General features: G+C 47.8%; 1 protein-coding gene across 1 annotated transcript in view; it reads left to right on the top strand.

Moving 5' to 3' along the window:
- STAB2 (stabilin 2) overlaps positions 1 to 26,012 on the top strand; it is a 1,783,079-nt gene that overhangs the window by 1,175,356 nt on the left and 581,711 nt on the right. The window contains exon 49 of the mRNA XM_069629923.1: positions 2,053 to 2,187. Coding sequence (XP_069486024.1) covers positions 2,053 to 2,187 — 135 coding nt within the window. The remainder of the gene's footprint in view (positions 1 to 2,052; positions 2,188 to 26,012) is intronic.

Raw genomic sequence — 26,012 nt, 5'->3', positions numbered from 1 at the left:
TTCCCAATATACATCCTGGGTGCCAGAGAGTCTGGAGTGTCCTGAATGACTGGGACCACCATGGTCTGTGATTGGTCCACGTATGGAGTATGTGTTTTTGAGCAGATCTCCAATTGGGTCCTCTTCGTTTTGGCACGAAGGGAACTTTGGATAAGAGGAGGCCGGAAACACCCATACCATGTCGATCTCTGGATTTCTCACTGAACGAAGGATAGGATCCAAGTATCCTGAAACTATGAAGCTGAGTCGAGGAACCGCTGGTGACCCACTGGAAGGTTTGACACCCTGAGCCCGCTGTCGTCCCGTGGGACCCCACTGAATCTGATCATCCTAGAAGGTCTGCGAAAACGCTTCGACCAATTAGAATAGTGGGACCTACTATTCAAGGCACCTTCATCAAAACCTGCAAGTAAGCTTTCTCGGAAGTGTCCCTGGGCCATCCAGTGGACTGACCAGCTTGCCCAGGTCCTTTGCTCTGTCACAGCCGCTGTTTCGATGAGGCCCTCGAAACTTGGTATACTGCTAGCTCTGTGTCCACGGTACCCTCACACCGAATTTCGTACACTTGGCGTTCCCAGGTCTGAAGTGAGACGAGTGTGCCAGGACCGGAGCATACATGGTTACCGTGTTGACCTGCTGTGGCAACAACCTTTGCAAGTGTGCTGCATTTGTGACCCTCTTGCTCCTGAACCCTGCTGCAGTGAAACCAGGTCAATTCATCCACCCGGAGCAGAGAAATCACCACTGTCCCATTTGGGAATCCTCACTGTATCGCAGGAACTGAAAGCCGTAGAGACGTCCCTTTTGCTGCGTGCAAACCTGCAAGCGAAGTGGACTGAACTGGTGAAGTTTGGGTCCAAGTGCACCTAGGACCGGTGAGTACCCTAGCGCCAAGGCCCTTTTTTATGCCCGAGTGGCCCCTGAGGGTCACTTCCTTTCCACTGCTAGTGGGAACTAGCGGCTCCATCCCGCTCTCTGGAGCTGCCTCTGCCTTCAAGTGGAGGTCCTCCCTGAATAGTGGGAACTTATTCTTCATTGCCTCATCCACTTTCTGAGCTGCCAGAGACCCGTGAAGAGACCCTATTTTGCCCATTGGAACAACCGCATGCGCTTGCATTGCATGTACTATTGAGCACAAGGCTCCTCTCTTCTTAGGGCTTGGACTGCCTCTTAGTTAGGTGGGTTATCGATGTCAAAGGGGACTAAAGTCTATCTACACTGCCTGTTTCCTTCCAATCTAGGTTGTCGACATTTTTCATGCATTTAACCCTTTAAACCCCAATGGTCTTGTATATAAATTGTATTGATAGTGTTGTGTTGATCTACTTAGTATTGTGATTCTTTTGCTATGGTCTGATTTACAAAGGCCTTGTAATAAATGTGTTTATATTTTTGATATAACACCTGTCTGGGAGTAATTTGTAAGTGTCCTTGCTTTGTGTGCTCATTGAGGTCTTTCAGTCATCCTCACCCATCCTGAGACTAAGGGGGTAATTCATGGATTATTTGCGCCCGAAAAAACGGAATTTATGTCGCCATTCTGCCCACAAATCCCTGTTTAACAAATGGGGATTTGTGGGCGGAATGGCGCACAAATCCCGTTTTTTTCGGCGCAAATAATCCATGAATTACCCCCAAAGTCTTGACCGCCTGCAATAGCTACCTTGATTGGTCTGGCTTGTCCAGAGCTTACCTTGTTCCAAGAAACTAGGCTGGCCTTCTGAACCTCTGCCCACCAGGTCAGAGTTCAGAAATCCATCTTAACACTGTGTTTAGAAGCATAGGTGGACTGGCCTATAAGAAGATCATAGGATTTGCAGGACTTGATTGGCCTGCAGAATCTGGGCAGTCAGTCAGACTTGCTGGCAGAGACTATCGTGACTACTACTGCTATCCTGCAGGATAGCCCTATTCTGTTTGAAAGACCCTTTTAGTATCTAATTAAAGATCTCTTATGAAGATCATATTTAATCCTGCATTGTTTACCATTATAAGTATTTCACACAGTGTCTGGTGGTATTTTAATGTTTTTCCTTTTGCTTTCCTTTACAGAACACTCTTTATTTGAATAATAAAGCAACAATAATCGACAGCATTGTTGCCTCGAATGGCATCATACATGTCATTGATCAGGTTCTTACTCCTCTAAATCTTATCCTAAGTCGGGATAGTCGGTACAGCAAATTGGTAAGTATTCCGTTTGCACACTGTGATATTGCATGATTCTCTGCTATGTCCATGTTATCATTGTAATTCAGCCTTAGTCCGGCACATCCAGCCTTGAACACTGGTCCTCTATCAATCCTCTATCCGCTGACTTTAGCTCTCATCTTTTAATGGATTGCTTTTCCCCCGCAGATTCCTCATCAGGTAGATGTCCCTTGCAGTGTAACTCAGTTCCTTTTTTCCACACGCTTAGCGTGCTGCTCAAGGAAGGGCTCTTCTCGTCAGAGAAAGTTTTTTGTCATTTGAATTAAATTTTTGGTCGAGTATTTGACATTTATTCGATCGCGAGGTCCACTCCGAAACCTTTGGGCTTCAAAGAAAGGCCCAACTGTAACCCTTCCTTGTGCCTCCTCGCAAATCTTTTAAAAATGGCAATCAACTGTACTTAGCCACCCTCAATTCTCGCTCTGCTATAAAACACGCCTCTGAAGGCCTTGACCTTGACGTCCTTGCTCTCACCGAGACATGGTTCAAGGCCAGTTCAATCACCACTGCTTTTGACACTCTTCTCCCTGAAAGCTACAATAACCTGTCCAATCCCAGGCCCTCACGGGCTGGTGGTGGAGTGGCTCTGATATCCCCACCCAATCCTACTCATCCTTTGAAAGCCTAGTCGGCAGGCTGTCTGTCTCACCTACTTTCTCCCTTACTCTCGCTACCATGGACAGACCCACCAGACCATCCTCCCTTTTCCTCACAGAATGGGCCACCCTGTCCTCCTCTCTTCTTGCCTCCTCCCCCAAACCTATCCTCCTTGGGGACTTCAACATCCATCTTGACTCTCTCGATGGGGCCTCTGCTCTCTTCCGCAACCTTTGCACCACTCTTTCCCTCGCTATCCTTCCTTCTGGGCCAACCCACTCAGCCGGTCACTCACTTGATGCTCTCATCTCAACCGACATCCCTCTCTCTAACCCTCTCATTACCCTTCTCTCCTGGTCTGATCACTCTCTCCTCTCTTCGCACCTTGACCTTCCCTGTCCCCTGATGCCTCCACCAGCACTGCCAGTCTTGTTCTCTGTAATTCGACTGATGAAGCGCGTGTCAGTCGCTGCATTTGCCTCTTCCTTCATCCCTCCTCGGCCCCCCTCACTGGACTTTCCTTCTGACTCTGTTCTTGCTAACCTCCAACACCCTGGACACCCTTGTCCCTGTCATGAGGATCCACATGAAGCCTGCCTCCAAATGCAACTCTTGGTATGACTCTGACTTGGCCGCTTTGAAGCGCAAGTGCAAAGCTGCAGAGCGGAAGAGGCTGGCATCCAGCTTATCCTCTGACAAACTGGCCTGCTGCCTACTTCAAAGGCAATATGGCTTCTTCATCTGCTCCAAGATGAGGGCTCATGTCCAAGCCTGTATCTCTGGAGCCACCAACAACACGGCTGAACTCTTTGAACTCTGCAAAGATCTTGCCAATCCTACCGCAGTCTCCTCTTCCTCTCTCCCCACCCCTCCCGGGCCCTCTGCACTCGCCTCCCAATTCTCCTCCAAAACTCAGGAACTCCTGTCCTCTATGTCTTTGTCTTCTGGGCCCCCTCTCCACCGATTCACTCGCCTCACTTGGTGCTCTGCCCTGAACCCCTCCCCCAAACACTCCTTTTTCTCTCCCATTGTGCCGGATGAGAGAGGTGTCCGTTCTATGAAAGTCGCCTCTAAACAGGTGCTCCCCTGCTCCTCCAGAACCATCGAGGACAACATTACCTCTCTTGCTCCAGTCTTGGCTGATCTCTGCAACCACTCCTTTGCCACTGTCTCTTTCTCCCAACCCCTCAAGCACCCTCTTGTGCACCCTCTGCTAAAAAAGTCATCTGCTGACCCTTCTTGCCCAGCTATCGCCCCTTTCTTGGGCAAACTCATGGACAAACTGGCCATCCCCCAACTGACCCTCCACACCAAATTGGCCGTCTGCCTCTATGATCACCAGTCCGGTTTTAGGCCTGCCAGAGGCACGGAAACTGCTCTCCTGAACACCCGTAAAGACCTATTCTCCAGCCTGGATTCCAACTCACCCCCTGTTCTGATCCTCCTCGATCTCTCTTCTGCCTTTGACACTGTCAACCACTCGTTCCTCATAAACCGTCTCTGCGATACCCTAGGCATCACGGACAGGGCACTGGCATGGGCTACCTGCTTCCTTTTAAACATATCTTCCCAAATCCTTTTTCCTGGTCCTTTTCTCTCCCCCACCACATTTTCCACCCGTGGTGTCCCCAAGGGCTCCACTCTATCACCTTGGCTCTTCAACATATACCGGGCCCCTCTGGCCTACCTGATCTCCCCTTTCACACATCATTTCCAGTGCTATGCAGACGACACACAGCTCTCCTTCAAGCTGCCATCCTCTACTGCCTCCTCCTCCTCCCCCCTTCTCATACCTCCTGCCTGATTGCTATTCTGGCATGGTGCTCTGCCAATGATCTCTGCCTTAATGCCAGTAAGACCGAGATTCTACTTATTGGGATGCGTGCTCATTGTTCCCCCCCTCTCTCTGGCCACACTCCTTGGGTCCCATCCCCTCACCCACCTGTGTGACAAAAAACCTTGGAATCATCTTTGACTTCTCTCTCTCTCTTTCCCCACATCATGGACCTTGCCAAGAAGTCCAACGTTCAGCTCCACCTTCTCAGGGGCATTCTACCTTTCCACACCTTCCCCCACCTTCCCCCAGAAGCTCAATGTCTCCGGAGCCCTGGTTCATTCTAGGCTTGACTACTGCAACAGTCTCTTCCTCAATCTGCCTCTTTCCTCCCTTGGCCCCCTCCAAGTAATCCAGAATAAGAGGACTGCAAGACTTACCCTTGGCCTCAAGCCCAGGGATTGCTTCTCTCCTGCCCTAAAATCTCTACACTGGCTTCCTTGTGACCGCAAGGATAACATTCAAGACCCTCTGCATCATTCACAAGGATCTCTGGGGCCTGGGACCCCTTTACATCCAGCTTTCCCTCCCTAAATATCTCTCGACAGAGTCCTGGAAACTTCTCAAGATTTTCCTTTTCTCCTCTTCCTTCCCTCTCCTCCTCCGGTGCTAACTCTCTCTCTGTCGCTTCGACTGGGTACTAGTCCCTTCAGAGTCATACAGGGTCCAGACCAGCCCCCACCAGTCCCCCTGCATCCTTTGTCAGCACTTGCCCATGGGCTCCCTTTCCCAAACTAGCCCATCATGGCCCACACTGCCCACCGCACTCATCCTCCCTTTTACCCTGAAACTTATCTTCTTGGCACCCCCAGCACATGCCCCTTCCCTGGGGGCACCCACTCCTGCACTTCTCCCCCAGCCCCCTCACCCTGTGCACTTACCACCTTCTCCAGCACTTGCACGGTAGGATTGTCACAAGGCCAATATAACTGTTTTTTTATCTTTTTTTGTTATTCCATTGTCCCCCACCCCATCTTGTCTTGTGGTGCCTGGAAACACTTGTGTATAGACGCCATACAAATGTCCAATAAATCAAATAAATACATTTTAAAATGTCTGTGAGCGACCCACACATTGTTTGCGTTTGGTGCCTAGGTGCCGACCACATGATCGAGGACTGTGGATTGTGTCAAACAATGAACCCTAAATCTTTGAGGGTGCGGGCTGCTAAATTGAAGGTGGGACATCCACTGTCAAAGTCGCCGGCTCAATCCGATCACGAGACTGAAGACCCCACCCCGGAGAAAAAGGACAGACACCGTAAAAAGGCCAAAATTAGGTTGCGCTCCAGAATCATGTCTCATCATCATCGGATTCGTCCGAGGAAATAGGTAAGTCCCGCTCCGGCAAAGGCACTACCAGGGTCGAGTGGGAAACCTTTAAAGAGTAGATGCTCAACTTGATGAAGGCGGTCACTGAGGTTAAGGGCGCAATCTTCGAAGTAGCAGACCTTGTCAGTCCCAGAGCAGATTTATTCAAGTTCTGGCGACAGCAACAATGATTTGCCTGACTACTATACAGACTACGAATGAAGGGAATCTGAGGGCGGTGAGCCTTCTTTCCCTACACGCAAAAGGAGGCACGTCAGTCCTGACCCTACACTACTGGCTCCTTTCACCGCTCAGCTGATGGAAGTGTCATATGTTATTGTAACGACTCTACACACACTGGTCACAGAGATCCTGTAGAGGATGCCCCCTGCACCCGTGCCTGCGCCACCACAGGACCCTCAGGAGCCTCCGAGGGTGAGTCCTCCACATTGGAAAAGAAAGTCTAAGGGAGGTGTTGGTTCTCTACGTCATCCGACTCCTCCGCCGCTACCACCACCACTGCGTCGCGACCTGACTCCACCCAGAGCTCTGGCTCTGCATACCGACATAGGCACGGACATGGATACTATGGCTACAGGCACTGAATAAAAAAATTACTTTGTGCCAGCTGACGTGAAAACACCACACGCGGATCACCCCCGTAGGGCCTCCCCACCAGACGAAGCTGGATCCTTTCATTCCATGATGTCCAGGGCCTCTGAGCTGTTTCAGTTAGTACCCTAGGAAACTAAGAAAGAAGGGTTCCTGTACCAGCGGCTCAAATCTAGAAGAAAGAATATTGTGACCATTCTGTTCCTGGGTGATATCTGGGAGGAGGGTCTGGCGCTAATGAAGAACCAGAGTATGGCTCCACCCAAGCGTGACATATTGGAGAAAAAGTACAGAGTACCAGATTGAGCTCCCAGATGCTTAAGATCTCAGCCTTCGTCTGACCCAGTGGTCTCAGCCGCAGCCAGGAAGCACTCTGCAAACCCATCACCAGCAGCCATGGTACCTCTGGACCAGGAGGGGACGAAGCTGGACACAATCGACAAGAGAATAATCTGGACAGCAGCCTCTACCATCAAGGCAGCTAATGCCCTAGCCATTTTTTCCCGATATGACCGGGAACTACGGTACAAGCTAGGACCTATTCTAGACTTCCTGCCCGAGAACAAGAAGGCCGAGGCACTGGAACTGTTTCAAGAAGGGGAAGTGGCCTCGGACCACGCCATTACAGTGGCGGTGGACATCGCGGACACAGGATTCCACCAGACAGGGAATAACGTGTCCCTTCGTCGATAAGGGTGGTTTAAGGCAAAAAACCTATGCCAGGACATTCAGGCTAAGGTGCTTGATATGGCGTTCGACGGTGAGAACCTCTTCAGCAACACCATCTATGAGTCTTTACAAGCCAGAAAAACAGACACGGAGACAGCGCGCTCCATAGGTACCCTGCAACAACGTCGATTCTTGTCCTTTTGTTCGTCCAGAGGAAAGCCCGGGCAGATCTTCCAAGGGATATACTACCACGTACCGGCAGCCTTCACGCTCCTCCACTCAAGGCAGCAGAGGTCAGCATTGGCGTCGCCCTCAAGACAGGTCCCCGACCCCCAAGCAAGCCTGAACCGGCCGGGACCTTGAGCCCCCACTTATGCACCCCAGTGGGGGGCTGACTGGCAAAGTTCGTTGGCACGTTGAAAAAGATCACCACGAACGGATGGGTACTGGATGCTCTTTGACAGGGGCACACCTTGGAGTTCCAACGCAGATGTCCTCGTATTCCACCGGTGCCGCGGACAGAACTTCACGCCCCATAGCTTCTGCAACTAGCGCGTGCCATCCTACAGAAGGGGGCGATAGAACCCGTCCTTCAGCGCCTCCGGGGCTGCGGAGTATAATCCAAATACTTTCTGGTTTGAAAGAAGACAGGGGGTTGGAGGCCAATCCTGGATCTGCGTCGGCTAAATAAGTACTTAAAGTCCCAAAAGGTCCGGATGGTCACGTTACAACACGTGCTCGGCCAGCTGGAGGAAGGGGATTTTCTAATGTCGTTGGATCTGGAGGACGCCTACTTCCACATCCCCATTCACAAGAAACACAGCAAATTCCTACGATTCGTGGTTCACGGTCAGCACTACCAGCTCAAACCTCTGCTCTTCGGCCTAAAATCAGCAATCAGGGTCTTTACTGAACCCTATCTCGCCTTGGCATCATAACTAAGACTGTATCTTAGTTTGCTTCTTATCTCACCCCCCAGACACTTTCAGGTGTACCGGAACAAACTCATTACTCCACCCTCCCCTCTTACTGTTGGTGTTTCTCATGGATCTGTCCTGGGTCCTCTTCTCTTCTCCCTCTATACTTCTGCTCTTGGTGTTCTTATCTCTAATTTCAATGGATTGCTTTTCTCCTGCAAATTTCTTATCTGATAGATATTCCCTCAAACTCTGTTTGTTTGTTTGTTTATTTGTTATGCGCACCAGACCCGTAGGTAAAAGGGCGCAGCGGAATGATAATGCAAGACTTACATAGTTACAAACACAAGTTACAACTTGGCATAAATACAGAGTTTTACAGAAGGTCAAAGTATACACATATATACAGAGGTATCAATATATACAGAAGGGAAGACCCTTTAATGATACAAGAGAGGAGCCAAGCAGTTTGCCAGGGGTGCACACATACACAAATCACCTTAGTGTATCATTCAGGGCTCTAGGTTGGGCCCTAGTAGCAGACATAGTCTTACAGGTCACAGCTAGGGGTCAGTAGCGATGATATGTTTTATAACATTTTTTCTGAAATGACAGTAGTGTTGGGCAGCTCTCAGGTTGTGAGTCAGTGAGTTCCAGCATTTGGCTGCCTTTACGGGGAAGCTATTACCACCAGTGGTTGTGAGTTTGTATTTGGGTATGGTCAGGCAATTAGCATTGCCAGTTCTAGTGGGTCTATGAGTGATTCTTCTCTGGAGTTTGGCAATCAGATACGTGGGTGCCATGTTGTTGAGAGCTTTGTGTGCCAGAGATAGCATCTTCAGCTGTATTTTGTTATCTGTGGATAGCCATTTATGGTGTTGTCTCAGGGAGGAAATGTGGGTTCTTCTGTTTATTCTTCTGCTGCTTTGGAACATTTTCGACAGGGCGTAGTGGACCTCGTACTGGCTGTCGACTGTCGATCCGTCATGCTGAGCATCTGGTCATCGGCTCCGGATGTGACGTCATGCGCCGTATAAGTACCTCGTCACTCATCCCCACACCTCAGTTCCTTTTTTCCGCGTACTAACATTCTGCTTGGGAACACAGGCGAGTCTTCGACTATCTCGACATTTTCATCAGAAAACCTTTTGCTTTTCGATTCCTCGCCGGAAAAAGACGGTCGCTCGTGTATTGGGTTTCAAGCGCTGTACCGACTGTGGCACCAAGATGTCCATCACTGACCCACATGAGTTGTTTCTCTGGTGCCTCAGCACAGGTCACGGGACTGACGGGTGTCCATTGTGCGCCAAAATGCAACCCAAATCCTGAGCCGCTCAATCAGCTGAACTCGCTCTTGGTCGACCGCCCTCTAAATCACTGATGCGGTCGACTGTTCAGTCTTTGGAGGCCGAAATTGAGGGGCACACCCCTGACAAACCACATAGGCGGAAGAAGAAACTGTCCCACTCGAGCCATTCTTCCTCGTCCTCGTACCAAAGGAAGAAGAGGCGTCACCGTCACTGTAGGGATTCCCATTCGTCGACGGATAAAGCTAAGCCATCAGCGGGGCCTACCACCCGCCAAGAATGTGAGGATATCAAGTCCTCCAAAAAAGCATGCTGCAGTCTGTGCAGCAAACCCCCCCACGCAGCAGGCTTCGGAGCCAAGAGCGCCGCTCGGCATTTCCGACCCCTCTAGTGCCCCGGTACTGACAATGTCGGCACTGTTAGGCAGAATCCAGTGCAGTTCCCTTAGGGAGCACTACACCAGATTATGACTACAGGTGTGAGCAATACATCCCCTTTGATATCAGTCTGTACCACAAAGATTTAGTTGGTAGCTGTGGCTGAGCAGTCAGACTTATCTCAAGAGGGAGATGAACAGTATTCAGGGTTTACACAATAGGTATCACAGTACTATGGAACAAGGAAACACTGACCAAAGCTTTGTATCAAAAAGAGAATATATTTATTCTATACACATCTAGTTCAACACATAAATCACAGTTGATAAAGTACGTTAAGTTTAGTCAAGGAAAAGTATATACAACTCCCTATTCAATTGTAGACAAAGTTGCGGAAAACTGAGCAAAACGGCACAGTGAAAACCAACTACAAATGGCACTCTATCAATTTAACGAAAGGGGGGAAAGCACAAGATGAAATGAAATATCTCCAGACACCCCCTAGCAACACTTCCCTGAAGTTTTGTGAACAAGTAATGCACAGTTACACTTTAGCAGAAGGATATGTGAATGAAAACTGAGCAGAATGGCACTCCACAAGTTAAAACAGTAGGAAGGAAGAGGGGTTTGGAAGATTCAGGTTCATCAACACATTTCCTTTTGAAAATCAATCTAATGAGAGCAGATCTAACAAATCAGCCAGAGTCAATAGGCCTGAGCCAGAGTCAATGGTACAGGACCAAGAGCTTAGGAGCAAAGATGTTCTTGTAGCTGCAGTCAAGTCTTTTTGGTAGTAACCACTGCCACCAGCCAGAAACTTTAGAGACCGGGACTTTAAGGTACCCCCTCGAAAATGAACCCAAGGAAAAAACTATTAACCCTTTCCAGTACCTCCACAGTAAGATGGGTTGGACTGGTTAAGTTCGTAAGATTTGACTAGTAAAGTCAATGTGGACTTTACATGCTCTGGGAGACAGTAGTCAGTCCCAGGGTATGGAAACTATGTTTGGGGGTCACTATGACACCCCTGTGCCACTGCACTGAGGGTGCTGTGTAACACATGTACATAAAGATGGTTCCTATCGGTGAGAGAAAATCCCATAGGCATTAAACACAAAAATAGCTTAGAACACACATAGCAAAAATGCCTAAGAGTGGGAAAAAGAGTCTCACTCTTAGTAGGTAAAAAGAAACAAACCCTTCAAATCCAGCAAAGCTGCTGGGGGACTCTATAGGTAAGGGTAATTAGCCATAGAATGAGAATTCTCCCTAACAAGCACCTATAAATCTTTCGACTCCAAAAGAGGTTCAATGGAAGCCGGAACAACCCCATGCATCGAAGGACGTCAACGCTACGGCATCTGTATCCCGATCGACACTGACATGCATCAGCGGTTATCAAGAACACCTTCACTCCACAACCCTGGTCCGAATTTTGTGATACCATGGCAGGTATCTTCTGCGGTAATGACGTTGATGAGCAGGGAGATGTTGACCCCATTTACTGGGGTACAGGAGGGGTCGATTATTTTGATGACCAAAATCAGCTTTTGCAGCTGGCTCAAGGTCTCCATGACACCAGCGCTCTAGACACTTCTCCAGATCTCGAATCCCTGCAAATCTAGCCCTATGTCCATAATATGTCCAAATTCAAGACTTTGGTAGAAAGAGTTATTGATACCCTAGGATTGCATTCATCTGTTTTGCCGATACAATTTAATGACCTTACAGATACAGATATCTTAGATGAAGGCTTTAAACCCTGCCATTAACAATCATGTGGTAGCACCCTGTATATGCCGGCTAGAAGAGACCCTTCATTCCTCTCCTGTCACCCTTCCCCAGTGGGGTCTGGTTATGCAGGCTACCACTGTCTCATCTAGACCTGCATCGTCCACTTTCACCCTGCCTCCTGACAGGGAAGCTAAAAGGGTTGATGCCTTAGCAAAGAAAGCATTTACCTCAGGCAGAATGGCCCTTAAGGCTCCGAATGTGGCAAGCAGGACAGCAGTTGAACATGCTGCGCAGTACGTCCCAGAAGTTGAGATGCGCGTGGGCTCCCTGCAGCTAGTGGAGGATGGGAAAGAGGGTTCCAGACAGTTGCTGCAAATGGGCCTGGACATTGCTGACTGTGTGGACCGATCTATGATATGAGCAGTAACGCTAAGAAGACAGGCCTATCTAAAAACATCTGGTTTCTCCGCTAATGTCCAAGTTAAGCTTCTGGACATGCTCGTCGAGGGTGATCTTCTTTTCAGGCAGAAAGCCGATGATTACAAAAATGTAAGGAATCAAAAATCGCTGAAAAAAATCAAAAAGTTCTTAGGCCTGCGCAGCTTGGCCAAACGTGCCTTTAGCTTTGCCTCTTGAGCACAGGGCTACAGGCGGTATGCTCCTTATGGCATGAGAGAGCAGCTCCCACCGGCCAGGCAAGGGCAGAAGCATTTCTCGCACTCCAGAAGGGGTAGAGGGGCTTCTAGAGGTCAACAGGCAGCATTGACAGAGCATTTGCTCCAATGGCAGGGAATTACTTTCCGATGCCTGGGCTCTTTAGCTTATTCAGTGGGTTATTGTCTGCCATTTGTGAGAAAACCCCCGTACAGTCCCCCTCTACTCCTAATCCAACCGGGACATGATCTCCAGGAAGAACTGAGAGCCTTGTTGTTAAAGGGTGCCGTGGAAGAGGTACCTCCTGAGCAGACTGGATCGGGTTGGTATTCCTGGTATTTCCTGGTACCCAAAAAGGGAGGAGGTCTCTGTCCCATTCTGGGCCTTGAACAAGTTCTTGAGGAAGGACAAATTCAGGATGGTGACGTTGAGAGAGATTCTTCACGCTCTTGAACTACAGGACAGGCTGGTGTCAGTAGACCTACAGGACGCCTATTTCCATGTGCCAATCCATCCAAAGCCCAGGAAGTTCTTAAGATAGGAGATATGCACTTTCAGTTCAAGGAGCTTCCCTTTGGTCTAACCTCCTCCTCAAGGGTCTTCAAAAAGGTCATGCGGTAGTTGCGGCTCACCTCAGGAGATCTGGGGTACACGTATTTCCATTTCTGGACGACTGGCTGATCTGAGGGAAGTGCAGTGCAGGTCTTGTCCTATTTAGAGAATGCCTGTTTGCTGCTGCACAAGCTGGGCTTCTCCCTAAATTTAAAGAAGTCCCAAATGACGCCAGTCCAGAGACTCCAGTTCATCAGAGCAGTCCTAGATACCCTGGTAAGGGAGGCCTTCCCTCCCGAGGAGAGAGTAGTCAGCTTGACACAAATGGTCGACTTGTTCCAGAACTGTGTCACTCTACCAGCGGCTTCCTTCCTCCGCCTCTTAGGTCTCATGGCCTCCTGCATGTTTCTAGTGTCAGAGGCCAGGTTGCGCATGAGATGCCTGCAGTGGCTCCTGAGGGGTCAGGGGTCTCAGTACCTCGGCACTCCTTCGGATCTCATCAGGGTGTCTGCTTCAGTGGTCAATGACCTGTCCTGGTGGGCAGACTGCAACAGACTCCTGACGGGGGAACCCTTCTGGCCTCCCTGGCCTCAGACCCAAGTGGTCACAGATGCATCTCTGAAGGGTTGGGGCGCTCACTGCGAGGATTTTCATGTGAACTTCCTCTGGTCACCATTGGAAGTCAAGCGGCACATCAACAGGCTGGAGTTGTGAGCTGTCAGGCTTGCCCTGAAAGCATTCACCCATCTCTGCAGGAGAAACATGTCCTGAGGCGATGATGCTTTGGTTCTGGTTACTGGAGAACAGGATCTCGGTCTCTGCAGTTCATTTGGCGGGCACAGAGAGCAACCTGGCGGATGCTCTTAGAAGGCAGGGCATGGTCTTGCACGAGTGGGAAGTGTGCCAGAAAGTCCTAGAGGAGGTCTTCTCTCTCTGGGGTGCCCCAGCAGTTGATCTGTTCGTAACGGAGTCCAACAGGTAATGTAAACAGTTTTGGTCAAGGGACATCCCAGTGAACGTGCACTGTGGGATGCATTTCTAGTGGATTTAACACTCCCCTCCCCACCAGCTGCACACCTGCACTGCCCCCCTTGCAACCCTTGCACTCAGGGATTGTTTCTGTATCCCTACAGCCCCCTACCAGCACTTGACACCTGATGTCTGCACTTACACTTGCACTTGCCACCAACTGCCTGAACTTTATTATTTATTGCTTTTATTTATTTTACTGTTATCCTATGTACTGCACTGTCCCCTCAACCCTTACCCCTGCACTTTTCCCTTCCCTCCTCCCTTGCACTTGCGCAATCTCAATGTAACCTGGCCTGGTACGATTGCTGTCTCTGTCTTCCCTCTGTTCCCCCTCCCTTGCCTCGTACACCTTGAAACACTTGTGTATGGGCACGTTATAAATGCCATATCATATCATCTCATATCATTACGTGTTCCCGCCGATTCCCATCATTCCATGGGTTCTCCAGAGGCTGAAGGGGTTTCGAGCAACCATGAACTTCATCGGCCTGGACTGGGTGTTAGGCAAAATCCCGTGCAGTGCCCTTAGGGGCCACTACACACAATTAAGACTACAAGTGTTAATACAAGTTCACCTTTGGTACAGGCCTGTACTACACTGTTAAAGGGGTAGCAGTAGTGGAGTAGCCAGACTTATCGCAAGAGTAAATGAGCAGTAGCAGAGATTACACAAAGGAACACAATTACTGTGACTCAAGCAAACACTGACTCAAGGTTTCTGGTTAAAAAATATAAGTACATTTATTTTAAACCATCTGTTATAAAACCCTTCACTTCCATAAATTCGAAACCACACATCAAATACACTACACACAACCAATTCCACTTGTTTCAGCAATTTCAAGGTAAGTACATTAGGGTTTGACAGACCGGTGTTGCGATACTAACGCGTACCGGCGGATAGAAATGCTCACTGTCATGATTCCTGCCCCTCATGTCCCCAGCCCTCCAAGATGTCAGGCTGGAGCCAGGCCACGATCATCTACATGGCCCTCAAGGGCCTCTACATCCCTCCAAAGACCCACTTGGAGTCAGACTTGGCGCTTGTGGCACCAGACTCACTCACTCCCATAGGATAACATTGGGGATTGGACTTGTAGTGCATTGATGGGGACAGGATGGATGCCCCCACATATTTCGGTTCCCAGAACTGCATGTGCGGTCTAGTCTTTTGGGTGTGGTTCAGCCCAGAGACACCTGGGATACCCAGAGACTATTTAAGCCACACCCAGGCTGAGAAACATGCTTTGCGTTTTCTGCACCTGCAGCGTGACACTCACCGTGTTAGGATCGGTCTCCAGTAGGCCTGCATCTTTCTTCTGCGCTCAGCTCCTGCAAGAACAAGAACACCGTTAGCAACAGCCTTACCTTGCGGTGCTTCTGCCCATCATTCATCGCTCCTTCTGTTCTGCGGGCATCTTCGACGGTGTCATTCCCATCCCGGCACGCCGCTTCCTAAGGAAAAGGGAAAAGAACAGAAAAAATGCATTTGTAAGCATTCTGCAAATCTTCGCTTATTTTTAAATACTGTACGAGCTTCAAACGCTTACCTGAATCCCAGCCGCTCTGGGGGAACTCTGTCTCCGGAACTTCTCATCCATCTGCAAGAGGGAAAAGACACTCCAGGTTAGCGTGGAAACATCTAGAGGCGCCGCATAACCGCACTTACCCACCGCATTTGTTCTTCATAACCGGCATCCATGCTGAAAACGTTGCGGCACCTAAAAGACACAGAAAAAGAACTCAGTTCAATGCAAATACGAAAGGGGTGCACCGCGCATCGCGCTCTCACTCACCTTCAGCGCTACTCATCTCAGCAGCACGCCGCCATCCCCGGACGCCGGCCATCATCTAAGGAAGCAAAGGAACAAAGTTAGAGAACGGTTCAAAATACTCATTATACTTACCTGTCGGACTCTTGCCAGTGAAGTAACTAGGCAGTAACGAGCCCGCATCAATCAACGCGCCCCTGCACTGAAAGCAGGATGGAGAGCACACTATCCAAGAAAACGAGGTGAGCTGTGGATCAAAGGGAAGGGTTGGACCCCAGGGAAGAAGGGGTTCTAGCACACAGAGACAATAGGGAGTTAAACTCTACCAATCCTGTATTTCAGGCCCAGCCTCCAGTCGGATAGCCTCCAGGGGAGGGTTCGAGGTCATAAGAGGTCAGAATAGGCTGAGTGACGTCCCCGTGGATACCAGGTGAGCGTTACACTCACGAAGTTAAAACACACTTTGTACTTTAGAATTTCAAACAAGGGAAAAGTGACTAAAAATCCTAGGCAATACTTTTCAAGGCAAGGAGACTCGAGGACTTATTCAAAGATATAGATTAAAGTCAATAAGCCTGCGCCAGTGTCAATGTAGCAGATGCTCAGTTGCCGAGATGCCAAGAGTTTGTAAAGATTGTCAAATGGAAGGAAAAGTTATAGAGGGTAAGAGGGAGGGAAGAAAGAGCAAATCTTCGTGGAGGAAAAGGGTTCACCCTGATTCCGGCTGGTCAGACGGAGAGAATGACCAAGTGTGCACAGTACCTTATTCCGTTGGAGAAAAGCTGGTGCCACAGCAGTTGTTCCTGGTAGTTCCTGCAGAATCACGGTTCCTGCAACTTCAGTCAAGGGGACAAGAAGGAGTACGTCTGGAGCGATCTGCACTACCCAGGGATGAGGCCAGCAGCACCGAAAAAGACAATAATGAATAAAAGGTGCGCTCCTTTAAATCAGGAGAGGGCTCTTCTGATGGCTATCCGGACCACTACAGCACAGCAGTGATTTCGACCCAGGAGAAGATTCTCTGACTGAAGAAAAGACGAGCTGGTTGATCCCGCCAGGCTCAAGGGAAGAAGACTCCAAACTGGATCTTCTCTGGTCGTTGAAGGGTACATAGCTCAGGACTGCAGCAGGGCCTCACCGGGACTTGGGGTTGCAGCAGCCGTCTTCTTCTCCGCTTCTCTTCGGTTCCTTGCAGTTCCAGTGGTGACTCTGACTTCTAGCCCAAGAGTCCTGCCTTTTATGCCAAAATCCCCCATTCACTCAGCCTGGCTGTCAATCACTCAGCAGGGCGGTTGTCCAGCCCGGACAACCACCTCAGCCAATCAACACAAAATGCGACTTGGGTCTCCCAGGAGACCCTGTGCAGGGGGTGACTACACCCCTCCCTCACATTCAGCCCTCCTAGACATCCAGACGCCAAAGGAGGGCTTCTGGTCAGAAGCCCGCCAAAGGTCGGTGAACAAAGGAGGCAAACCTGGTTTGCCGCGCAAAGAAAGACCCAAGAAGGATGTTAACAAAAAGAAATGGCGATTAAACCCAACCGGAGATGAAATAAAAAGTATTTGGGCTAGCGGGTTTAAAGTTCGAGGCTACTAAAATAGCCTAAAACACTACCACGTTATGTAATATAATCGCGGTAGGAAAATTAGGGGAGGTATCACTGCCACCAGCCAAGTCTTAATGTTAAAGGAGCGAAACAATGCTCCAAGAGGTACAGATAAAAAGGGCTAAGAATTAACCCTTTCCAATACTCCATGTATGATGGGATGTACTGGATCTGTGGTTAAATTACTATGTAAAGTTAATGGCAACTTTACCCTTTTCTGGGGGACAGTAGTCAGCCCCAGAAATGGAGTCGGAGGGAAGTCTAAAAGACAACCCTGTGTCACTGCACTGAAGGTGCTGTGTAACACACAAAGGAGTGGGCTACTGAAGTGGTGTACTCCAGAGTCCACCATCACAAAAACAGATGAAATACACATGGCAAAACACAGGTAAGAGTGGGGGAAAAGCTCACACTCTTACCAAGTGGAAAAAATAAACTCCAGAAATCCATCAAAGCCGCTGAGGGACTCACAAGGTAAGGGAAATTAGCCATAGAATGGGAATTCTCCCTAACACTGGGCGAGGAGAACGTAGTACTCCGATCCCTTGGATCTGTCCATCTGTCCACCTCATCGGTTGCCTCAGCGTCCAGATCTCCTAACCCATTTGGAAGGTTGGATACTCCACCCGACACCAGAATCCCTCAACCTACATGCGTGGATCTTGAGAGAGTCAGATATGATAACTGGGACCTCTCTGAGGAAGTACTTGAGGTGTTGCTGGCTGCACACAGATGGTCTATCTTTGTACGCATGCACATGGAGAAGATTTGAGGCGTGCTGCAGGGAACGCGTGATTGAGCCCATCTCTTGCCCCACCACTACAGTGATGGAGTACCTTCTATCACTGGCCTTAGCAGGCCTTCAGGTCACCACAGTCAAAGGTTATTTGGCAGCCTTGTCTGTGTCCCCATCAAGGTTCATTTTTTACGATCCTGGTAATGGCACAATTCGTGAAAGGCAATGTAAATAAGTTTCCGCCAACTACCATTGTTGTCCTGGATTGGGATCTTAATCTGGTTCGGACACTTCTGAAGACTGCTCCCCTTGAGCCTATGCACTCTTGTCCCTATGGCTTCTCTCTTTAAAAAAAGCTTTCTTGGTGGCTATTACATCCATTAGGCGGGTGAGTGAACTGTAGGCCTTATGCTGTAAGCCACCCTTCCTGCATTTTTTCTGGGAGAAAGTCTCACTCAAGGTAAGGCCTGGCTTCCTTCTCAAGGTTGTCTCAAAATTCCACCTGTCGCAATTTATCGACCTTCCGGTCTTCTACCCTCCTCCGCACCATTCTAAGCCGGAGGAATGGTTACATCGCCTAGACCCGAAAAGGGCATTGAGCTATTATATGGCGAGGACAGCTGATTTCAGGAGAGCTGACCAGCTCTTTGTGGCCTTTTCCTTAGCCCGTAAGGGCCCGCCCATAACCAAGTAGACTTTATCCCGCTGGATAATTTTCTGCATAGCTGAAGGCTATCAGGCTGCCGGGAAAGAATTGCCAGCAGGCATTAGGGCCCATTTGACAAGCGGGGTCTCAGCGTCAACAGCTTTACAGAGGGGAGTCCCTGTTTGGGGGATTTGTTGGGCTGCAACATGGTCCTCCCTCCATACTTTTGCTAAGCATTATAGCCTAAATGTGGCTCGTACAGCTGATGCACGTTTTGGCAGGTCAGTGCTGCAAAATGTCTTAGTATAACTTTCTGCCGCTCCTTCATCTACTGCTTTGGGTGTCTATGAGGAATCTGCGGGAGAAAAGCAATCCATTGAAGGAGAAATTAATTACCGTAATATTCTGTCTATGGATTCTTCTCCTGCAGATTCCTCATTTCCCCTCCCATCCATCCCTGCTCTGCTCAGAAAGTCGGTGGTTGGTGCGCATCTTCTCTTTCACGTTGGCTTGGTGATAGCCCTCTCTGTCCGTTTTCTGTCTTTCCTGCCACAGGTTTCTTTATAAAAAAACAACAACAACAAAAAGATCTTTCTAACGCTACTTGTAGATTTTGTTGCAATTATTCCTCCAGAGGTCTATAGTTATTTCATTTTAAGGGCTCATTAGTCCGTTGCTTCTCTCCGTTTTCCTATGCAGCGTGGTGTGCTTGGGAAAGAAGGGGGAAACTGAGGTGTGGGGCGTAGTGACAAAGTATTTATACGACGCCTGACGTCACGTCTGGAGCCGACGACCAGATGCCAAGCAAGACGGATCGACGGTCAACGGCCGGACCGGGTCGAGTCCACTGCGCCCCCTGTCAAAAAAAATCTGAAGCAGCAGAGCTGGAGGTAATATCTATTGGATGAGGAATCTGCAGGAGAAGAATCCATTGAAAGAACATTACGGTAAGTAATTTCTCGTTTGGCTTCTCATATCTACTGTTCGCTGATGACACTCAAATCTTCTAATTTCCCTTCCTATCTGATGAAATGCAATCTAAAATCTCTAACTGGCTCCCTGCCATCCAATATTGGATGGCGACACACTCCCTCCTGCTCAATTCCACTAAAACTGAAGTCCTCTACTTCCTGTCAAAACAAACCATCTCTTCCTCTCACCCTCTTCTTTCCTTCTTTTCTGACGACACTTCCCTACTCTGGGTCCGCTCGCAACCTAGCGGTTATCTACGACCCATCTTACAACTTTTCACTTTTCATCTCAAAATCTGCTGCTACAGCCAGACTCAACCTCCTTAACATCAGAAAGATGTGCCATCTTCTTCCCTTTAAAATGTCCAAACAGTAGATCTCCTCCTTAGTCCTTTCTCGATCTGCCTACTAACAAGTCTCCTCTATGGCCTTCCCGACTATGCTTTTTCTCCTCTGGTTAAAGTCCTCAATTTTGCAGTACGCACACTTTTCAACCTTCCTCACATTTTTCTACCTCCTCTGCCCGTCACCAGACCGGCTGGCTATCTATGAAACAAAGAGCTAAATACAAACTCCTTTTCATTATCTTTAAAACCATACCTGCACTTGCCACGCCCTACCTCTCAACTCATCTCACTCCCTACTCTCCCCCTCGTATACTATATTCATTCTCGGCTCACCTCCTTGCCACTACTCGAGCCCCCTGAGTTCCCTCCCGTTGTCACTCTCTCCCTCTCCTCGCACCCCTACTCTGGAATGCTCTTCCTCTCCCTCTACAGTCCACTCCTACTCTACCTTCATTTAAATCCAACCTCAAAGCCCGCCTCCTTTCTGAAGAATCGATGGCCTAGGACCCACTTTATGCCATCATCCAGCTTCCCTCTAACCCTTCCATCCGGAATACTCCTGCAGCACTTTCCCCCTCCCCCTTCCTTAAACTAGCACTTCTTCCACTATCCCATTCCTTTGTTAGTCTGTCCTGTCCTTATCCATGATTTATGTTCCAACCTTCCCCTACAACATCTGGCCATCATTCCAATTCTCACCCCCCTTTGTCAAGGACACACGTCCTCCACTCTGTTATAATTATTAACTTTGTTGTAAACATTTTTGTGCCAAAAATGCATCTGCTTTCCTGGATTTCTGTCAATAAATCAATCAATCAAACATTGCAGCATTAGGAATTATGAAGGCATCATGAAGCAAGACGCAGACAACAGATTCAAAGTGAAAACAAAAATTGTTTCATTAACTTAAATGTCAGGATGGTTGAAGGCCTAACTTGCCCTATGCTAAGGTGGGGTTTCCCTACCTAAAGAAATTAAGGACAGCCTCAGTCAATAAGTTCAACTACAAAGGCTGTCTGTGTCTGTGTTCAAAACTTATACTTCCCCTCACAGCTGAAGCTAAACAATGTGTAGGGATGTCAACCACAAATTAAGTAGTGTTTCAAAGTAAGGTTCTGAGCTTCTTCCAGCTCTTGGCTTGCTTTCCAGTTCCTGTTCCCGAATTTCAAGACAGTTCCACAAAGTCTCTGGGTTCCCTTCCCCAAGAAGACAACACAGTTCCAAAAGGATCTCGGGGTTCGCTTCCCCAAGAAGACAACACATTTCCAAAAGGATCTCGGGGTTCCCTTCCCCAAGAAGACAACACAGTTCCAAAATGGCCTCAAGGTTCCCTTACCCAAGGCGACGACACAGGTCTCGAAATCTCAAGGCTATCCTCCTTAAATTCAGAAGTAATCTCGAAACAGTCTTGGTGTTGCCTTCCCCAAGGAGAAAACAGAATTCAAAAAGAGGCCTCAGTATTCCCTCCCCCAAGGCAACAACATACTACTGTAAAGGCCCCAGGGTTCTCTTTTCCTAATGATAACTAAAACCTACAAGGTCTTGGGTTTTCATTTTCCAAGACCTTTGCTTGTCCAGCTTGTCAACTCACACTTAGTTTCAGTCTCTTAATATTCAAAACCAGTTTGTCAACTTTACACTCCTGATTCCTTGACAGTTTACACAGACCGCTTTCTTTTGCTTCACTTCAGCAATTTCTTTCATACATGCTGATTTATCATCTGTATGTTTCCTTGTCTTTCACAGATAGGGTATCCCCGCTCTAACCGCTGTGGCCCTCTCACTGCCCGCTCGGGCCTCGGCTTCACAGTCTCTCCTGGGTATTTGCCAGCCTCCTGGCCTCCAGGTAGGACCTTCCTCGGCAGCTTCCTTCTTGACAAGATGTCTCTCCTCACAGGCTGACACACTCAGCCTGTTTCTCTCCTGCTGGTCTTTCCCTCCTAATTGTCAGCTCCACCTTTTATGCACCTGCAGCTATTTAACAGGTTGTAGGTGTGAGTCCTTAAGCCCAGTTGCCTGACCATAGTTATTGGTGTTCTCTGGACATGCCTGATCCTCACAACAGTCCTCATGCGTCTTCCTAGTCTCAGTACCAGAGTGGTGAAAGGCCTCTTCTTTGTCCCAGTACTATAGTGGTAGGAATGAGGGGAAATGAAGGGAAGTGATTGGCAACAGCCTATAAAGGCAGGGGGGGTAAGGATGGTTATCACAAGGAAAAGGGAGATATCATGTCTCCGCTGCAGACCTCCTACCCCATACCCCAAGGACCTTCCACCCAGGTGATCCTCCCTCGCATCTCCACCCCCAGGGCCGGGATCCAAGAGTGATGGCCCTTCCCTGGCCACCTGAGCAGATGATACAAGGGGACAATGAAGTGAGTACACCTTCAGATTCCTTACAGGATATAGACATCTCATTGAGTGTGCACCACACGCTCAAGGGACATGCCAATAAATATCTCTCATCGAGTGTGCCCAACCAGGCGCATTGCACATGCCAGTAAAATTAAGCATGTGCCAAGTACTTGTTCTCTGGAGTGTGTTGTCTGAGCTGTCTTCTGGGCACAAGGCAGTTCGAGGAGACAAACCCCTTCCATGCTGTGGGGTTACATCCTCAGGGAACGTTTGGGACAGGGCTCTCCAAACTGTAGGCTCAGTCCCAGAATTACACAGTGAGGAGGCAGTGCGGACACTGAACCGGGAGTCTGATGCTGGGTAAAAAGGTAACTTTTTATTTTATTTTATTTTATTGACGTTAGATTTACAAAAGAAAACAAACTTTTTTGTCATTCCGAAATTCCATAGATCTTTCCACAATCATTTAAGTGTCATCAAAGGAGAAAGGAAAAAAAAAGAAAAGAAAAGGAAAGGAAAACACAATAGACTATGTTCCAAATTCCAAATTTCCAGTTATCAAAAATAGACAAAACATACACATATCTACCCACATCATAGGAAATCGAATCAGTGAGTATTTGGTAGAATCATATCCATAAAATTAATAACTGCACAAGTTAGTTGAACATTTGTCCCTGAAATTAAATAGCTCCACCACTTAAGCATATTTCCATTTTTTGGGGCAAATCGTGCAGGATGAAGTGAACGTTGATCAACAATTTTGGGGCACTCGATTACTAGATGTTTGATCGATTCTACATCTATCGAACAGAAATGACAAATGTCGCTCTTGGTCGCCAAGTCATTTCTTCTCATTAAAACCTTGTGAGTGGTATAAAGGTTTAGCCGTAGTCTTATAAACTGATTCCGATGATAACACTAAGGGAATTTGGAGAGGTACTTCGGCAGTTCACCCACTCTTTGCGTTGAAGTACCCAGGTCTATTGCAGATGTCAATAAACTGCATTTATCCATGTTGGTTATCCAGTTCCATTGCCGGAACTTTTCTTTCACCACTTGCTGAATTTGCAGAACAAGAGACATACTTAAATCTGCTGCACGTAGTATTGACATCAGTTTCTCCTCCCAACTATTTAGTAGGAAGGCTGACGGATCCTTGCTTTTTTCGTTCAAAATCACATAGGGTTTCACTGCTGGTGTTAAACGTATTTTTCGAAGGACTAATATTGATTTCCATAGTGCAAGGGAATATAGAGAGTCTAGTCCCAGTTCATATCTGATGGCCACCATTGGGACACTCTGAGGCAATTTAAGCTCTTTTCGCCAGAAGAGCCCCTCCACTTGAGGCTAAAAACCAGCATCAATATTCCACCCTGCTTCACTACCAAAACAAACAACTGGAGACACTTTTTGCAGGTAAAAAGTTAATACTGGCTGTAAGGTGAATTTGCCATATTTTGCATGTAATTTCGCACCTTGCTGTGCAAAAATCCTCATTCGAGACAAGACTTTGTTGGTCCAATGCCACTCTCTTATTGAGATGTTAAATGAGACTCCCAGATAACGGATGGCATCAGTTTTGGTCAGGGGCTCATTATACACTTTCCACGTGAAAACGTCTTTGTTTGCTTTCGTTTTGGGACCCAAAGCGACGACTTGCGACTTCTTCACATTTCTTGCCAAATGATTTGAAGCAAGATACTCTTGTAGTGCGGACAGCAGCCTTTGGAGCCCAATTTCGGTGGAGTCAAGTAAGGCCACCACATCATCTGCATAGATTACATGATTTAAGTGCTTCCCATTGACTTTTGGTGGAAATGACCTTGTTTTTGGAGAGCAGCAGGCAGGTCTGAGATAAAAGTTTAAACATCAAAGCTGCTAAAGGACAGCCCTGTTTCACTCCTTTAGTAGTTTTTATGTTTTCGGATAAATCTCCTTCGGCATTTAAACGCACCTGAATGCTGGTATTTGCGTATAATGCCATCAGCGGGGTCAGTAGCTGGTGTGGGCAGCCCTAGTTCTTACGTTTTTTCCATAAGAGCTGGCGATTAATGCTGTTGAACGCCTGTTTTAAGTCAACAAACGCAAGAAACAACCTTTTCTTGCGTTTTAAGGCATCTAGCTTTGCCAAATTTAGGAGAATCAGATTTAACTCCACTCCTATGCCTTTTGTGAACCCGGTTTGCCTTTCATCGACTAAATTGGCGCCTTCAGCCCACATAGCAATTTTTTTTTAGAGGACGGTGGCGAATATTTTCCCCATTGTATCTAACAGCGCTGTGGGGCGGTAGTTCTCCGGGTCTTCACGGTTTCCCTTTTTAAACACCGGGACTACCAACGCGCATGTCCACGAATCAGGGATAACCAACGTAGAAGCAATGTGGTCAAATAACACTTTGAAGAATTGCGCCCAGTTTTCTTTTTTCGCTTTTAACATCAAATTTGATATGCCATCCGGCCCAGCGGCCCTCGAGATCTTTAAGTTTTGAATGGCACTTTCGATGTCTTCCATAGTTTCAATGACATTCCATTCGCAGGTCTCAAGCGTTCATTTTGGAACATCATCAGCTTCTTGGTTATTAAAGACTGTTGTATAGTGCTTCACCCAGCTTGCGGCGTTCACCCCATTTGATAGTGCGAACATCTGCTTTAGATGACCGGTATTAATGATTTGGCAGGTGTTTCGGCTGTCTTTTTGGATTATTAGGCGTACCATTAATTCCGCTTGTTCTTGGTCCCGGATGATGTTATATGATTTTAACCAATTTCAATAGTGTTGGCGTCTCAGAGCAACCAGGTGACTTAGACTTTTTCCACCAGATTTCTTTAACAGTTTCAGATCTTTTTTTTTGCATTTTCTTCGCTTCCCTTAGTTCGGGGCTGAATAGATACTTATTTTTTGATGCCTTCAAATTATTCTTGTGGGCACAAGAGGTAAATTGCATCAGCAAGGACACATAGTGGGCCTGAACACCCAACGTGTTTGTGCGGCTAAAGTCAGCTGTCAAGTTGTCGATCTGCTTGCTGTTTATCCGCAAGCGATTTTGAGCACTGTTATTGCTTAATGATGTTTTGTAGCTTGCCTGGCGTGTTTTGTGGTGCCTCTCCCAGAATAGCACAAAAGCATCATGGTCACTTTTTGCTGATTTCTTTGTTGATAACTATGAAATGTAAGGATGCAAATTTTCTGAAACCCAAATGTAATCTAGGGTTTTCTTTGAAACTCCTTGGTGCCAGGTGTCAGCTGCTGGGATGTCACCCCTGGTGCAGCCATTCAGCATCACACAGTGACGTAAGGTTAATTTGTATTCCCATTTGGTGCCTCGATCTGCTGATTCAGTTGGAACTTTGAGTATATTACAAGAACTTCACACTTTTGCTATGTCGAACCATGTGTAATTCAGGTTGCCACAAACCAGAATAAATGGTTTGTCGAAAGAAGCAAGGCAGGCATCTATTTGGGATGTAATTGATGCTAAATAAACAGACTCAGTGATCTTTGCCAGATTCCAGTAGGTATTTATAATCACATTTTTTTTTGGAAGGTCTTCCAGGCTCTATTCTAAAATTAGCCTTGCACAAACAAGTTAGGATTTGAGGTGCTTATCACTTCCCATCCTGATGAGTTGTTTATCATCGTTAATAGTCCAGAGAAAGGACGGCCAAATAGATTTTTCCCAGCCGCATTTAAGAATACTGAATAGCCATCACTCAATGGCGTTTCACATAGCCATGTTTCTTGCAAACAAATTATTGGGCTCCTTATCATCT

The sequence above is a fragment of the Ambystoma mexicanum genome, chromosome 12 (assembly GCF_040938575.1).
Source record: "Ambystoma mexicanum isolate Mex_15411 chromosome 12, UKY_AmexF1_1, whole genome shotgun sequence".
Taxonomy (NCBI): Eukaryota; Metazoa; Chordata; class Amphibia; order Caudata; family Ambystomatidae; genus Ambystoma; species Ambystoma mexicanum.
This window is presented reverse-complemented; position numbering and strand designations above follow the sequence as displayed.